At 45.8% G+C, this 17,025-nt stretch overlaps 1 protein-coding gene across 1 annotated transcript in view; it reads left to right on the top strand.

Moving 5' to 3' along the window:
* LOC115613717 (calpain-13-like) overlaps window positions 1-17,025 on the top strand; it is a 45,820-nt gene that overhangs the window by 20,284 nt on the left and 8,511 nt on the right. Inside the window, exons 9-18 of the mRNA XM_030499571.1 lie at window positions 1,029-1,103; window positions 1,829-1,995; window positions 3,311-3,456; window positions 6,713-6,873; window positions 8,516-8,552; window positions 9,954-10,016; window positions 11,163-11,220; window positions 12,237-12,304; window positions 14,558-14,626; window positions 15,383-15,461. Of these exons, the coding sequence (XP_030355431.1) occupies window positions 1,029-1,103; window positions 1,829-1,995; window positions 3,311-3,456; window positions 6,713-6,873; window positions 8,516-8,552; window positions 9,954-10,016; window positions 11,163-11,220; window positions 12,237-12,304; window positions 14,558-14,626; window positions 15,383-15,461 (923 nt within the window). The remainder of the gene's footprint in view (window positions 1-1,028; window positions 1,104-1,828; window positions 1,996-3,310; window positions 3,457-6,712; window positions 6,874-8,515; window positions 8,553-9,953; window positions 10,017-11,162; window positions 11,221-12,236; window positions 12,305-14,557; window positions 14,627-15,382; window positions 15,462-17,025) is intronic.

Genomic DNA, 17,025 nt, shown 5'->3' with positions numbered 1-17,025 from the left:
TTCTTCCCCTCCCACGAGTCAATGTGGGAAGAGGGTGGTTAGCAGAGCCTATGAGACTAGGGCAGTATTTTTATGCAGTATTGAGCACAGACAGACAAAAATTGTCCTTGGTTATAGCAAAGACAAAGTGCTGCTGGATGACTTGAACTGATCTTTTGGATCCTGCACGCAGCTTTGGAGATGCAAAGACCACTTTGCTGCTTTGTGTATAACCTCACTACTGTTGCCTGAGGAAGAGAATGATACAGAGGAAGACTGCAACAGTGTTTTATGAATAAATAGATATTCGTTTTCCTGGTGGAATTGCATCAGTGGTTTCCTGCCTAGAGAGATGTTCATGTGTCACTTTGATGTGATTTAATAGCATCCTGCCTCTCCCTGTTGCTAGGATCACTTTTCTCTGCTGAGTAAAGTCAGGCTAGCGTGTTGTGTCTGGGTGGGTTGGCGGGTGGTGCAGACATGTTTAGGGCTGGGATAATAGCTATATGCTCAGACAGAATCCTCCCATTCTTTGGAAGGGTGAGCTATAATCTTAACAGTAATTGAAATGTCAGTAGAGCGCGTTCATAGGTAAACTGCATAAATCAATAAATTATTGATTCATGCTCTGTTTATTTATCTTAAACTCTGCAGAAAGTACAATTATCTCTTAATTATAAACATGCTGCTTGGAAACAACCCATTTGACTGGCTAATGTGCCCTCTACACATCAATGTAATATCAGCACTTCAGAGTGCTACACCTTGGTACCTACTAAGCTCTCCAGCATATGGACAGGTGACTGGGGCTTGGAGGGCAGAGGCAGGGTTCCCCATCCTAGGGTGGGCAACGCAGACACAGCAAAGGTGCAGAGCTCTGTCTGCTGGCTTTGGGTATGAAGGTATCACGCACAATCCCATTCCTGATCTGCAGTTTGCTCATGCCTCCTGATCCCTCAGGACTTGATGGGCTGATTAGAGGAATGGGCAGGCCAGAGAGATGGAAAATTGTGCCTCACATCTTCTTGTCGATATTTTCCTGTTCGCAGCTCTCCTCAGTGGGACCATGTTGAGCCTAAATACAGAGAAACCCTCCTCAGAAAAAAGGAGGATGGAGAATTCTGGTATTTCCCTATTGCTCCTTCTGTCTACCAGGTTTTCTGTTTGCATTCATTATGAAAGAAGAGTCATTTAGGCAGTTACCCTGACCTGATGGTTTCAGAGGAAAGAAGACCCAGAGAAATAGAGCTGGCCAAGATTAAGTGCCAAGCTGGTGGAGAAAATAAAAAGGAAAAGTGAGAGAAGTAAAAATCCAGCTTGCTGAGACATAGTCATTTTGTCACACTGTCCTTCCTCATAAAACACCTAGCTTGAACTGTGCTCAGCTCTGGGGGCAACAGCACAAGAGGGACATGGAACTGCTTGAGTGAGTCCAGAGGAGGCCACAAAGATGACCAGAGGACCAGAGCACCTCTCCTGTGAAGACAGGCTGAGAGTGCTAAGGCTGTTCAGGCTGCAGAAGAAAAGAGTCAGGGGAGACCTTATAACAATCTTCCAATACCTAAAGGGGGCCTACAATTTAGAGAGGGTTTTTTTACAAGGGCCTGTAGTGACAGGACAAGGGGGAATGGCTTTAAACTGAAAGAGGGTACTACTGAACATTCCCGGGGGCTTTAGGTGCAGTTAGGGCAGCCCAAATGCATTGAGAACTGACTTCTGCAAAGTATCAGCCAGCTCAGCTATAGCCTGTAGTGCTCTCTGTAATCCTCTTCTAAAGACATTGGGGATGAACATGAATACCTGACCAGTGTCTCAAACTGAAAGGTGAAATTTTAATCCTTCTCTGCAGGATATCCTGTGAAAACTTCCAGGAGCAGTTTTCCTTGCTCTATATATGTAACAGCACTCCAACATTTCTGGACTTTGGAGATCAACACTGCACAACGTGGTCCATGGAGAAGCACATCAGCCTGTGGAGACCAGTCCTGGCCACTGGCAGGAAAAACTATTCCCCAGGTAATGAACGTTTGCTGCAGTTACCCAGTCCTTTCCTCCTCTCCACTGGTGCTTACAGTGAAACAGGCACTCTGAACACTGAATTGCAGAAATATTGATTGCTAGTTGCTAATGCCTGCCCTTTCCCATTACAGCACCTATCAGCTAAAGAGGTAGAAACAAAGCAGCGGCACTGGCTGCTGAGTTAAAACAGGAGACTTGTGATTTAGAAACCCTGAACTCTTTAAATCAAAATGTGCTTGCCTGTCTTCTTTCAGTCAGTTGCAATAGGTGTTACTGAGGGCCTCATCAGAAAGTCTGGTCTGGGAAAGCTGATTTTACAGAGCAAGGAATACGCTGAAATTAAATGGATATGAAAGGAAAGAATTGTGCTACAGCGCTCTGTTTTCAAAGGTAGAAAGGCCTTTGAGCAGATAAGACCTCTGGTTTTACTGCCTGGGCAAGGACTCTTCTGGGAATGCAAGCTCTGATTTGGCTGTAAAGTTTTGGCTTACGGGTTCCAGGCTCCTCCTTGTAACCTTGATCACTATGTCTCAAGGCGCAGTAACAAAGCAATGTTTTTGCTGCTGCACACTGCAGGCACTGGGACTGAGCGAGGAGGTGCAGGCGCTGAACCTGAGAGGATGTGGGCAGAACCATTTTCCTTGAAGCAGTGTTTTCCACCAGCCCTCTAGTAAAGTTCCTGTCCAAGCACATGTGGGCTAAATTTCAGCTTTCGAGGCCACCCAACACAGCTACATGGCTTAAAGTCTAGACTGGTTTAAGCAGTTGCTGCCATATAATTTCTTTTTTCCCTTTTTGGGCATTTTGCTGCTTTCTTCTCAGGGATGTTTCCTGTTAACCAAAACCAGGGCCAAGAAGCAGCCTATTCTTTCTGGTGCTTAACATCCTGTTCTATCCATCACTAACAGGAAGGAAGGAAAAGATAGCTTTGGACCATTTTGTCCTTTTCTTTTACTGTTTATGATCTCCAAGCCGCAGTCCTTTTCAGTTCAGCCACCGGGATAGGTAGCTGATTAAGAATCACTGTGTTTCTGCCTCAGGGAAACTGTGCCATGTAGGTGAAGCAGATGTAGGGGGGTTGAGCAATCTGCATGACTTTTATGACTTTGCCAGAGATTTCTAGAATGATTAATGCGCAATTAGTTTAACTCCAGATGCCTCAGCTCCTGGTAATGGAGAGACTATAGTGCTCTGAAAGGATCTTGGAGCAGTAACAACCTGTTCCTCTGGGTCCATAGTAAGTTCTTACACAATAGGCTGCTACTGGGACATCTATGTGGCTACTATTAATCTATTAACACTTTCTCAGCAGGTGCAGATTCAATGAACCCTCAGTATTTTTTCAAAGTGATGGATTATGAACCAAAAACATACAATGTAGTAATTTCACTCATGCAAAAACATGCTGAGGATACGCAGAATGCAAAAAACCTGACGATTGGCTTTTTGATCACCAAGGTAAGCACAATCAGGTATCATAGAATCACAGAATGGTTTGGGTTGAAAGGACCTTAAAGCTCATCCAGTTTCAACCCCCTGCCATGGGCAGGGACACCTTCCACTAGACCAGGTTGCTCCAAGCCCTGTCCAACCTGGCCTTGAACAGCGCCTCACCACCCTCACAAGGAAGAACTTCTTCCTAATATTTAACCTAAATCTACACTTTTTCAGTTTAAAGCCATTCCCCCTTCTCCTATCACTACGTGTCCTTGTTTTCTGTGGTTTATTATACCTGTACATGGAAATAAAAGACTGAATTGCCGTTCAGGCTGCAAAAAGAGAGCAGACAGTATTTGCAATAAATTTCTGGATGCCTCCTATCATAGAACATCACAGGAAAAGTAGAGTAGGGAAGGCTTAGTTTTCTTTATTCATGTATTAAGAGAGGAAAGGTTGAACATTTAGTTCTGTAGCATCCCAAAATAGCTCTGGGAAAATCAGGGAGTCCCTAGATTACAAGACATGCCAGGGCAATATTCTCTGTGCCCAGCAGTACTGGTGGCATGCCTTGCTGGCCCAGCACAAAGCATGGCAGCCAGCACTAACCACAGAATGTGAGGTCTAGTAGGGAAGCAAACGCCTTCTTGTTCCCCAAAATGGTCCTGTTTTATTCAACCCCTGCCTTTCCTATCACAGAAAAGCCATGCAAAAGCCATTTACAAAATAGGCTTTGCTCAAGACCAGTGTGGAGATAATCCACTCAATACCTGGGACCTCCACCACAATTTCTCTGGGTTTTTTTCCTGGTGACTATCCAGGGAAGTGCCACTCCAAGGGCAGTTGTCAGATCATTACCAGCCTTACAGAAAATGCAACTGCTAGTGCAAATTGGTGCCAGCCTTTTCCAAGTGTTTTTGTTGGTGGCTGAGGAGCGTGGGAGGGAGTTGTTCTTCGCCTGGAGAATGAGAGGAAGCAGGGATTGCTATGACCCTAACTTCATGTTCTCCTGATCACTGGAGAGGTTTTCCCTAGTCCCAGACTTTGAATAATTGATGCCATAAGTCTCGCAGCTTAAAGGAAGAGCATGGCTTTGTAGCTCATCAAAAACTGTCTCTGAGAAATACAAAATATAACAAAAAGAACATCCCTCCAGCAAGTGGAACTCACTATGCCTGTGCAGGGAGATCCTCTGCCTGGTGCAGATATCAGGCCTGCAGGGCTCTCTGGAGCACACTGTGCCACTTGGAAAGATCTGCTGCTCTGGTAAATGGGGAACACTCTTCTTCCAGCATCCTCATCAGCTCTTCCCCAGCAGTCACCAGACAAGGAGGTCCCTGCATGCTTTTGCATGATGTGTGTCCACCTTGACTAGTTACTGATTTTAACAGACATGACCCTCACTGGGAGGTGATGGCATAGGTCTTGGGTCCTGTGAAAAGCAGTTGTTTAATTAGCAGCCTAAGGGACAGATCTTGTCTATTCTTGCTTCATATTTAAAACATCTTTCTTCCCCTCCAGTTGATGCTCAGGTGTGGTCATTTAGTTTTTCTCTCTCTTGGTACGTTCCCAGGGACAGATGAAATTTGATGTCACATCTGGATCACATGGCCTCTGTGGGGTGTCAGCACATAGCTCACCTCAGGCTCAGTTTGGATTTCTGATCCTAGGTGGTCTCCTACACAGGTCCTGAAGGGCAAGGCCAAAACAGAACATTACTAGAGGCACCAGGATTACTGTGGAGCACCTGGTCAGTGAGGGAAAGGGGACAGTTATGCTGTTCTGTCATGCTATAGCTTTTAGTAATGTAATGATACTGTATTGTTACAAATCCACACAACAGATGTTACAGAAAATATTCCCCTATAGACACAGCATTTTAACAGTCTACCAGCTCCTCACAGCCAGTATCCTGCCCTGATAGCAACAATACCCAAGCCCAGGAGCTAAAACCAGGGTGGGTTTACAGTGCTATTCTCTCAGTTTATTTCCCAATACCTAGCCTTGGTGCCTGAGACCGGTCAGAGATGTCATCTTTGCATAAAAGTTTACAAGGGGTTTTCTTTGTATGTGGAGAGTGCAATTGCTAAGATTCATGTGGCTTCACTCTTCCTCCCTGAACCGCTTTCACTGCCATTATTCATTAGCAGCATCATTCATCGTTCAGTACCTTTCGAAAGGCACCAAATTGTTGCTGTGATGTAAAAAGAATATTATCCCTGGGCAGCATGAGAGGGGAATGCAGTGCAGGCAAGGATGTGAACCAGAATGGACGTATCTGATAGCTCTAGGAAGCCTTTGATTAAATATGGACGTGGAACACTAATACGTGGCTGTGAGGGAAGTTTAATGTTGTGTGATAGATCTGAGCAATGTATAGAACCTGATTCTTATCTCACACCGGTTTTGACTCTGTTGAGATATTAATCTGCTGCTGCCTTTTACCAGAAGGAATGTGGAATGACACCCCAAAGTAAAAAATGGATTACACCATTTATTTCTTTGCAGCAGTGCCCGTTCCTATCTGCTCCAGATCTGACCCGTAATACTTGGCAGTCTACATACCTCCCAGCCGTCTCTAACAGTCATCTTTTTATGTGGTTTTTTTTTTTCTTCCAAAATAGCAGTTTTATGTTATTGTCTCCCAAAGGCATGGCTCATAAATAACTCTGCCACGCTGTATAACCATTCTAAATGGAATTTATACACGCTGATGTATTTTGGGGAATATGTTTAGGAAGGGTTTTTTATTATGCTATCTTAATGTGTCATTGTAGTAATAGCTGCTGCATTATATTTGTTTCATCTCAGCAAAAATACTGGAATAACAGGAGAAAGATCAGAATATTCTGTTTTCTTGTGACACTTGGTGGAAGGTTTGAGTTGTGATTCTTGAAGCGTTGTCATCTGAGTGAGATGCTTAGTGAGCTCTCTGAGTCACACTAGAACTCAGGGAAGTTTTAGTAAGAGTATTCATCCTTGATTCCTTCATGAACTCCAGTCTGGTTAATGTTAATTGAAGTTCTCTTCAAATCCACTTACATTCATTTTGCCTTCTGTTTCTTTCAGTTCTTCCACCCTTGTGCATTTTTGATGTGCCCTTGAACAAAGTGTGTCACTTGGACGGGCTTTTCATGCCACTGGGGAGGTTAAGGCATGTTAGATGGAGTGTATATTTAGAGAGCTGTGGGAATATAAGGCTGCTGTGGGTGCAACTTGCTGGTTTACTTTGGTTGCTGACATGGAGGGGAGGTAGCCAGTTACATTTTTCTTTCAGGAGAACTCCAAAGTTCTGAAACAAACTTTTGCCTTGACTCGAGACGTGACCGCCTACTTTATCCTGAGCCCAGGAACATATGCTGTTTTTCCTGCTGCAACAGAGGACCAAGAATTTGAATTCCTCTTAAGAATTTTCATGAAGAATCAAGACTTCAATGAGTAAGACAATAAGTACTCCTTTAAGGCTCCAGACTTACAGTGTGCCAGGATTTAACAATTTAATGTCAAGATAACTAATGTGGCAATTTGCTTTTAATATACTCTAGAAGTGTGTTGGGAGGACACAGCTGAGTGTTAAGCACCATGTTGAGGGGGATCAGACATATAGTCAGATGCTTAGGGGTGGCCACTGCAGAACAGGGCAATAGCTCATCGGCAGCCACAAAGGGTCTCAGCTTTAGTACAAAGAGCCACACAAGCAAACAATGGTTGTGAGATAACCCCCTCCAGTTGTGAGGAAATCTATCCTTACTGAAAGAAGGAATGTGCGCTTGCTTTTCTTAACAAGTGTTATGTAGTTTCTTATGTTATGCTGTTTGATGGATCAGGTTCCATCCTGCTCAGAGTGGGACCTAGAGAAGCAAAGAGAAGTGAAAGGCCTTGATCTTTTCACCCAGCCATCTCATAGTCAGGCTGGCAGGGCTCCTTGTGGGTGTACAGGGGACCTTGAAGATAAGTTTAGTGGGAAATTCTTAATTCATGCAAAGGCAGCTGTTATCATGTTTTCACATACGATAAGTTTAGTGGGAAAGTCTTAATTCATGCAAAGGCAGCTGTTATCATGTTTTCACATAAGAAAAGTTTAGTGGGAAAGTCTTAATTCATGCAAAGGCAGCTGTTATCATGTTTTCAAGTAAACAGGAGGGTGTGCTTTATGTAAAGAGCAAGCCCTGGCATTCAGGCTTACCAAATGACCTTCAAGCATCGGATGTACAGTGGCTTTCCTTTAGCAAGCTTTATAATGGAGGTGATTGCAGTTCTTATCATATGATAATAATGAGATTGCTTTCTAGGCTTTGGCCCCTGGCCCAGAACAAACTAAGGCAATCCGTTGGTTATGGAAAACAAACATAAGAAGACTGTGCTCTGAGCTGGACTGCCTTCAGCATGACAAGTCATGCACAAGATGTCTCATCCTCAGGAGGTGGTACTTTCCAGGAGAGCCTCTGACCCTCACAGACCTTCCTGAGCTAGGCCAAGCACTGGGATCCCATTTTTGTGTGTCTCTGCAGCACTTACCTATATGATAGCACAGATGCTATTTAAATAACATCTGGCTTGCCTGGTTTCTCTACCAAACGCAAAACTCAGGTACTGAATGTTGCTGCTGAGTCTCAGAAGGAATGGTGACCTCAGCTGAATTTCAGGCAGCCTGCAGGCATTTGAAAGATGCTGCCTTTTAAAAAGATGTTGTCTTTTAATATCCCAGATGCTATTTTTATTCCTGACTGTTAAGTTAGGGAGAGAGAAAGCAGGTGAATATTTTGTGTGGCTCAAGGCAGGGCAGCCCCGTCTTCTGTGTGATGAGGTTAGTCCTGGCATGCTCAGAGTGAGACAATTTACACTTTCTCTGCTGCTGGTGCAGTGCCCCCCAGCAGCTAGAGACTCATGTCTGCTTGCACAAAGAGACCCAGGACTGGTGCAGCAGGCTTGACTGAACTGGGACCAGTTGGGTGGTGTAGGTGCTGAGCATCCTGGAGGGCTGCAAGCACTGTTGGTGCCTGACTTTTGCCATATCTGCAAATCAATGCTTTGAAAAGGCCCATTCTCTCCCAGTTTGATTCTTGTAACTCTCTTCCAGGAACTCAAACTCCCCACCCAGCCTGGTGCCGCCAATGGTAAGAATATGTGAAAACTGATGTAGATACCGGTGGTGGTGAATGGTTCCCGGAGAGCTGACCATTTGATAGCCACCTCTGCTGACTCTTCCTCTTCCTTCCCCACATACCAGATACCACTGCTCTTTTCTCCTTTAACCAGCCAGTACCTGTCCAAGAGCTCTGGCATGCTACAACCAGGGGTGATGAGCCTGGGGTACCTCTCTGAAGGACAGGAGTGACAAGGAAGCCTCTCCTCTTCACATGTCTCTTACAGAGCTTGATTTTTTTTAAGGAAACAAATCTTATACAGTCCCTCTGTCAGCCTGTCCATCCATCCTTTCCACCTTGCCTCCTTGAACACTGTGACCAACCAAATATAGAAGAGGGGAGAGCATTTCAGAGATAGTAAACTCTTGCGATGTCTGTATCTAGTTCAACTCACATTTCAGCCTCTCTAGCCCAGCTACCATCTGGACCTCCTCACAGTGAACTGTGCAGACTGCCAGAGCTGGTCCAGATGCTGCTGTTTCATCAGTTGCTTACAAAACCCTGCTGCTGAGAGGTTGTTATTTATAGCAGTGCAAACTCAGTGCAGGGTCTTTGAAGCCAAAGGTGTAAAACTGCTTCAGGAGAACAGAAAACAGAGACCTTTCCTTCTGATTCATTTTCCAGCCTGCAATTAAGCCCCATTAAAGGTGTAGTCTAAATGGTGGCTTATTATCTCTTTTCACTGACAAGCTGTCAGTTTACTCAGCTGTTGTCGCTAGCGAGTGTTTTGACTTTGATGAATTATGGTACCTGCATTTTCTGCTCTTGTTCAGGTATTTGGGCTTTGCTGGTGTGAATTATCTTGCACAGAGATGAAGGCATTGGGACTTTGGCTTAAAATCTTTTGGGAAAACTTTATAATGTTAAGGATAGTTCTGGCTTCTCACCAGAGGGCTGAAAGAAATCACTTAACCATTGAATTGCAATTGCTCAGGTACAGTCAAGCCTGCTTGGGGTTGAGAAGGTACAAAAGAAAAGAGAAGTCAACTCCTGCTCTGTTTTCTTGGTTCACATGAATCTTCGCATGCCCTAAGCCAGTGGTTTCAACTGGCCATCAATAAGGATTAGGCTTTGTACATCTACTCTCATGTTTTGACTTGCTGAACTCTACCCTGGATGTATTCTGTCGTCTTCTTCAGGCCCTGAGCTGCTCCTTTCTGGTTATACTAAGTGATAACATCCAAACTATGCATCTTTCATTGCAGTAGCTGTTCCTCACTCCCAGTCCACTTTTTACTTCTGGGGTGTTAAAACTGCAGCCTGTACTTTACATTCCCTGCCCTCTCTGAAGTGCTGATTGGATCTGCAGACTTCTGCCTCCAGATGTTTTGGAATTGAATTATTTATGTGTGTACTTTGTCTTTGATGCAGGATCTACCAAGACAGAACCAGGACAGCTCCTATAAGGCTATCTTCCTCAGATATGCTAAGCAGGTATCCTATCTATAACATCTTGCTGAAAAATAAAAATAAATAAGGATGTGGACTTGCAAAAAGAAAAACTGATCTATGATGCTGATACAAATCCATTTAGAAAAATGTTTTTTGGAGGAAATACAGCTCTATCCTCATGTAGATGCCTTGAAAACAGTATTGATTGGCCTGCCAAAACCCCCAGAAAAATGAGACATTCAGCTGGGATAGGTTGGCTAGCCCCATATATCAGCAGGAGATCGGAGATTTGAGGTTGTGCTGGTGATGGGCTTGCATGTGTACTTCTTTTTTGGCTTTGGTTTGTTTATTTACCGAAAGCAGTTAGAAAGCGTTGGGTATTCTTCCCCTCTCATTAGCATCGTTTTCTGTTTGCCTTCATGGCATTTGGAAACCAGACATCGGTCAGTGCTTGAGTAATTGATTCCTGCTCTTTCAGAGCCAAACTCTGTGTGTTCACAGGAGATGCTTTTAATGGTTTAATAAACAGTTATAAATAACTCCTCAACTTAGTCAACAGGAGAAAATACCACTGCTAAAAGTCTTTGCAGAGTGGACCTCTTGCCGTTAATAGTTGTATCAATGCATGAACATGAAAATGAACACCTTGCTGAATGCCCCAGGGGTGTATCAGGTGGGAGGCAGAAATGTTCCCCAATGGGTAGCTCAGAGGGAAGCAGCAGCAGTGCCTGCGCTCACAGTTTGCTTGCCCATCCCAGTCTCGTCACCCAGCTACCTGCTGAGCGTGCCCATCAGCAACCTGGTTTAGTGGAACGTGTCCCTGCCCATGGCAGGGGGTTGGAACTGGATGAGCTTTAAGGTCCCTTCCAACCCAAACCGTTCTATGGTTCTATGATGACTCCTCAGATAGGGGCTGGTGAAGTCAGCGTTTGCTTTCCTTCACTGCAGAAAATACCCTGTGGTGATGGGAATGCCTGTAACTACCCTGGTGACTCATGTTGGGAAGGACAAAGAGTGGCCCAGCAGTGTGGGGAGCTGTTATGCTCCCGAGGGGGGTGCTGCTGCTCCTCTGATATAAGCAGAGATCCTTGGCAGCCACAGTGCATGAGTAAAGAAGTTCCTGGCTAAAGTGACACAGGAGAAAACTTTATGCTCACAGACCTCTCTTTGCATTTTATTCTGCATTAGGGCTCAGATATCGATGCCTCGCAGCTGCAAGAACTCCTTAATGAAGTGATCCTGCAAGGTAAGGCTTTTAAACCCCAGCTGTCTTTGGTGCTTCCCTATCCTTAGTCTAGTGTAAATTAGACAGAGGATTTAGTGGTGTCCTGATGGCCCTCAAAAAATCCTCAGTGTGGCTTACTGCATTGTTGGATCTTGAAGAATGAGAAGTGATGGTGAGGCACTGCAACAGGTTGCCCAAAGGAGTGGCAAATGCTCCATCCCTGGCAGCGTTCAAGGCCAGGCTGGACAGAGCTTTGGGTGACATGGTCTAGTGTGAGGTGACCCTGCCCATGGCAGGGGGGTTGCAACTAGGTGATCTTAAGGTCCTTTCCAACCCAAACCATTCCATGATTCTACAATTCTAGAAGTGCCTCCACCAAGGTTCCTTCTGCTTTGCAGACCTATCCTACCCCATGCTGTCCTTCTCCTGGAAGTCCCCATGAGCACCCCTTCCTGCTTCATGCCCCACCAATTGCAGCAGGAACTCAATCCCTGGCTGGGCTGCACTAGTGAGGGCCCTGGGGAGCTGCGCCTCCCACTCTCCTCACTGCCACCCAGTTTCTCCCAGTTCAGCCCTGGCCTGCATCGTTCCTCTGTAGCGGCCTCAAGCTGGCTTCCAGCATTTGCCAGCCTTCCTAACATGCCCACCAGGAAAATAGCATGAGACAGGCACAGCCGGAGGGCTCAAACCAACTCAGTCATGCGCAAGGTTCAAAGTGCTCTTAGTACTCACTAATTCTGCATAAACAGCCTTTCTTGTCACTGTCATTTTCCTTATCCTTATCTTCAGAGGGAGGGGTTGCCCAAAGAGGGCACTTGTCCTTGGAGAAGGGAGCAGTAGAGATGTCTGAGGCATGTTGGACTCTCTCAGTGGACCTCAGCCTGGCACATAGCCCTTGTTGCTATTTGAGCCAGATCTGGGGCTTTTTAGGTGCATGAGCCTTCAGACTGGTGTCCTCTTTCCCTCCAGTTGGTGACCTGATGCCTCTGCCACCCCCCTTGCTCTCGCTAATTCCTCTGTTTTGTCAATCCTTACAGATGAAACGACCAGCCTGGGAGGAAGATTCAGCTTTGATTCATGCAGAGGCATTTTAGCTCTGATGGATGTATCCTTTCAGCAGAACCAATAAACTTCCCCAGTGCTGCTCATCCTTGCCTTGAGTTATGGCTGAGCTGAGCACCCCAGTGTGAGAACCTGCAGGTAAATATTAGGCACAGTCCTCAATAAATAACTGTCCCAGAGTCTATGCAGGACTTTGCCTTGCATGCGCTGGCTCTGGTGTGTCTCCTAAAAGGTGAGCGTCAACCTTCTGCTGCTGGCTAACTTTGCTCTCATTTTCACCTCTGCAGGGCCCAGGGCTTTGCTGAGCTTCACCCTTGGGTACAGAGCCCAAGGTGAGGAGACAGCACAGAGCTCAGGCATAGCTCAGCTCTTCCATCACGGTTGCAACCACAGTGGCCTGGGATGGCAGCTTGAGCAGGCTGCTAGCACTGTCAGCAGGGCCGGAGTTAGGAGGAGAAACACTGTCACTGCCAGATCACAGGCACTTGTCTGGCAGGCCATTCATTCTTTCAAATGTACCTCCCTATTTAAATGGATCACACAGTCTTGTTACCATTAACAAGACAAGACTGGTGCCGTGGTTTAACCCCAGCTGGCAACTAAATACCATGCAGCCACTCTCTCACTCCGTGCCCCCACCTTCCTCCTAGGTGGGATGGGGAGGAGAATTGGAAGAAGGTAAAACCTGTGGGTTGAGTTAAGAACCCACAGTTCAGTTTTATTATTTAGTTTAATAATTGAAATGAAGTGAAATATAATAGTACTACTAATAATAATACTAGGAAAAAAAGAAAGGAGGAGGAATAAAATTCAGGAAATGCATGTGATCCACAATACAATTGCTCACCACATGCTGAGCAATGCTCAGCCCATTCCCGAGCACTGATAAGTGGCTCCTAGCCAATGCCCCCAGTTTCTATACTGAGCATGACATTCTATGGTATGGAATATGGTATGGAATAACCCTTTGGCTAGTTCAAGTCAGCTGTACTGGCTATGCTCCCTCCCGGCTTCCTGCGTCCCTCCTCACTGGCAGAGCATGCGACTGAAAAGCCCTAGATTTAGAGTAAGCACTACTTAGCAACAGCTAAAAGATTAGTGTGTTATCAATATTCTCACACTAAGTCTGAAACACAGCACTGTACCAGCTACTAGGAAGAAAATTAACTCTATCCCAGCCAAAACCACAGCAACTGGAAATACACTGCTGGCCATTGTAGAACAAGAGAGCTCCTTGGTGAAAACATATATTCTCCCCCTTGTTTGCTCATTGTCTCTTGAAATAACTTTGAGACATATTCAAACCTTTGCCAACTGACATGGAATGAATAAAAATGACTAGAGGTCCCTCTCTCTTTCCAGCTTTCTGCATCTAGCCAGTGAAAGAGACTTTTCCCTCTTTTCCAGAGCCCCTCCTGGGCTAAATGGATGCTGTGAGTGCATGACACAGGCAAAGAACTGACAAAGCCACTGCTCTGCTTTAATTCAAGACGGATTTTCTTTCTCTGGGCAGTATATTACCTGTGTACAGTGTGACCTATCCTGACCTGCAAAGACAGGATGAGCTTTTTTCACTCAGGTTTCATAGCATTGGCACTTATCTGCTTCTATTTCACTGGTGATGAGTTTTGCTTTCAGGGAGTTTTCACCATCCCAGCTGTGTTAGGTGAAGTGCACATATGCCCAGGACTCCCAGATGGTGTGTGGAGGGGAGCAGGTCCATTGGCATAGTCCTGCAAGCATCCCTGGGCTCCTGCAGCTCATGGTGTGGAAGTGTTTTCTCATGTGTGGTATATACATGGCTCAAAGGCTGCTGGTGCCTTTGACAGCAGTAATGGGAACTGTCTCCTTGCACTCTTTGCTCCTTCAGTCCCTATTTCTCCAGGAGGATCCAGCTGGAGCTAATACTATGCTGCCTCATGCACAGAGGCAAGGCAATGTATACACAAGGCCTGGAGCATGGGGTCGTGTTCATCCACATGGACCTCTCTGATCGATGGCTAAATGTCAACTGAAGTGATCACTGCAGGTTCCCTTGTGGTTAAAGGTGCCATATAAATAGAAACCTTTCATTGTTTGTGAGCACAGGTATGAGCAGCTGTACAATGTGCCAAAGAGGGTGAATTTAACTCTGAGCATAACCGAGAGCAGAAAAGCTCTTGGCTTTCTCAACATAAAGTAACAGACAGAAGAGACTGCACCTTATGTCTGCCTTTATGTGAAGGCAGCATCCTTGGGAACAAAGACAGGCAGGTCTAGCTCTCATTAACTGCTCAGTTCTTAACTAAATGCACAGCTCAACTCGAATGGCCGACTCACGCTGCAGGAGTTCGGGAGCCTCTGGCGAAGTGTCACTAAGTACATGGTAGGTGGGGGCTGCTCTCTTTGCTTGTACAGCACTCTTGGGCTTTTCATCAGGAGGGCACAGATGCTCTGTGAGATCAAAGCACCGGGGGGAAAAATGTTGCTTGCTTAGGGGGTCAGATTTGTTCTCATGCAAAGGCTGAGGGCTCAGGAAGAAGTGGTGTGTGTAAAGTGCTCCGTATGAGCAGCCAAAGCTTTTCTAGTGCAGGGAATGTTGAGAGAAAAGTGGGGAAAGGTAGGAAGGCCAATTAGACTCAGAGTTTGATGGAAATCTCTGTCTGTGTGCCACCAGTGCCAATGTTTTTAAAAGCTTTCTAAGCTGAAATGAGTTCTTGAATGGAGTAATCTGAAAAATGTCACTTCCTCATTGCTGCAGTTTGTAGTAGAAATGTGTAGGATCCAATGAAAGTTTAGGAGAAATGTCTCTACTCCAGGATAGGCATTAGGTCTGGAAGCAGTGCAGACAGTAGCTTGATGTTTAGGATCGGTCAGGGTTGGGTGGGCTCTACTTTCTTTCATCCCTCCTGAGGTGGTCTGAGGCCACCTAGGACATGGGGTGCCAATTCCCCATCTAGCAATGTTGTCTCTCCCCCTGACAGCACCTCAAGTGCGGCTTGTGGGGTTTCAGTGGTGTGTTGGGAAAGATGACCCCATACCATTCTGGGACCCAGAGACTCCTGGCTTACTTGATGTGTTACAGACAATGTCTTTTTTTTTAGTCAAAGTGTGAAATCTGCCTTTTTCTGGATTTTTTTAGGATCTCTTCAGCAAGGAAGACAGAAATCATTCTGGATTTCTTGATGTGTCTGAACTGAAGAGTGCAATACAGGCAGCAGGTATGTCCATAGGTGCTGAGCAGCTCCGTTTCTTGTCCCTGTTGCAGTGGGGGAAAGGGTGAAAAAGAGAGAGGAAAGAAAAAAGAGCTTCAGGAAGAAATTAGTTTGGATTGCACAGAGGTGCCAGTTAAATCACAGCTCTGCTCAAAGGTTGCATTGTTGTAGTGAGACCAAGCTTATTTCAGGGAGAAACCCTTTGCAGTGCACTGAGGAGCCAGCAGAGATGCAGAGAAGCACAGCACTGACCAGAGACTGCAGACAGCTTATCCATAGTCTCTCTAGGTCACAAACAGAACATCCAGCAGAAGAAAGGAGCAAGGAATAGTCGATGCTTGCACTTGCCCCAGTTCCTGCCGTTCCTCTCCGGGGCAGTGACTAAGCCTGTAAGGGAAAGCCACAGTGACAGACATTTATTTAGTTTGCACTGACCTCTGTTGGCTACATGAATGCTGAAACTTGCAGTGAGTGCATGGGAGCCCTCCAAATAGAATCATAGATTCAGCCAGGTTGGAAAAGACCTTTAAGATCATCAGGTCCAACCATTCCCCAGCACTGCCAAGTCCACCACTAACCCATGGCACTGAGGACCTCATCTACACAGTGTGTGAACACTTCCAGGGATGGTGACTCCACCACTGCCCTGAGCAGCCTGTTCCAATGCCTGACTGCCATTTTGGGAAAGGAATTGTTCCTAATACCAAGCCTAAACCTCCCCTGGTGCAGCTTGAGGCTGTTTCCTCTTGTCCTGTCACTTGTTCCTTGGGAGCAGAGACCAGCCCCCTCCTGGCTCCATCCTCCTTTCAGGTAGTTGTAGAGAGCGATAAGGTCCCCCCTGAGCCTTCTCTTCTCCAGACTAAATCCCCTCAGGTCCCTCAGCGGTTCCTCATCACACTTGTGCTCCAGGCCCTTCACCAGCTCCGTTGCCCTTCTCTGGACATGCTCCAGCACCTCAATGTCTCTCTTGTAGTGAGGAGCCCAGAACTGAACACAGGGTTTGAGTGAAGTATGTGAGTAAAGCATTTTAGCTGGGTCATCTCTCCAGAGACTTTGTGCATGAAATACAGCTCTGAGCAAGCAATCCTCTAACAACTATACAGTGGAGAAACTCCGATTTGGCTACCTGGAGCTTGGGGAGGGGTGTTGTCCCCAGGAGGAACCCAATGCAGAATTGCTATTGGTAGAAGCCATCAGCTCAGGGGATGTATGTGTAATTTTTTTTGTTGCTGAGAGTTTGAAGAGCATTAGCATCTGCCTGAGGAGCACAGCTCTAATGTGCCAAATGTCAGAGGAGAAGCTGCCAGGTCCATTCTGTGAGAAAGGTGCTAAAGTGTAAAACTGGGAAGAAAATTGTACATTGAGGAGTCCTGGCAACCAAAACAGTGCAGCTATTTGAAAGGGTAAAAAGGCACTGTTAAATGACAAACTGAATACATGTTAGGCTATAAGCAGTTCCGAGCAGGGGAAAAAAGAAAATTATAAGCTTGTTCTTGCTCTCCTCTGAGCCAGACAGCTTTAGGAGGAACTCAGTCCTGGCTTGTAAGCAGGAAGGGGTGGACAGCCCCAG

Source organism: Strigops habroptila, chromosome 10 (assembly GCF_004027225.2).
Source record: "Strigops habroptila isolate Jane chromosome 10, bStrHab1.2.pri, whole genome shotgun sequence".
In the NCBI taxonomy this organism is placed as follows: domain Eukaryota; kingdom Metazoa; phylum Chordata; class Aves; order Psittaciformes; family Psittacidae; genus Strigops; species Strigops habroptila.
This window is presented reverse-complemented; position numbering and strand designations above follow the sequence as displayed.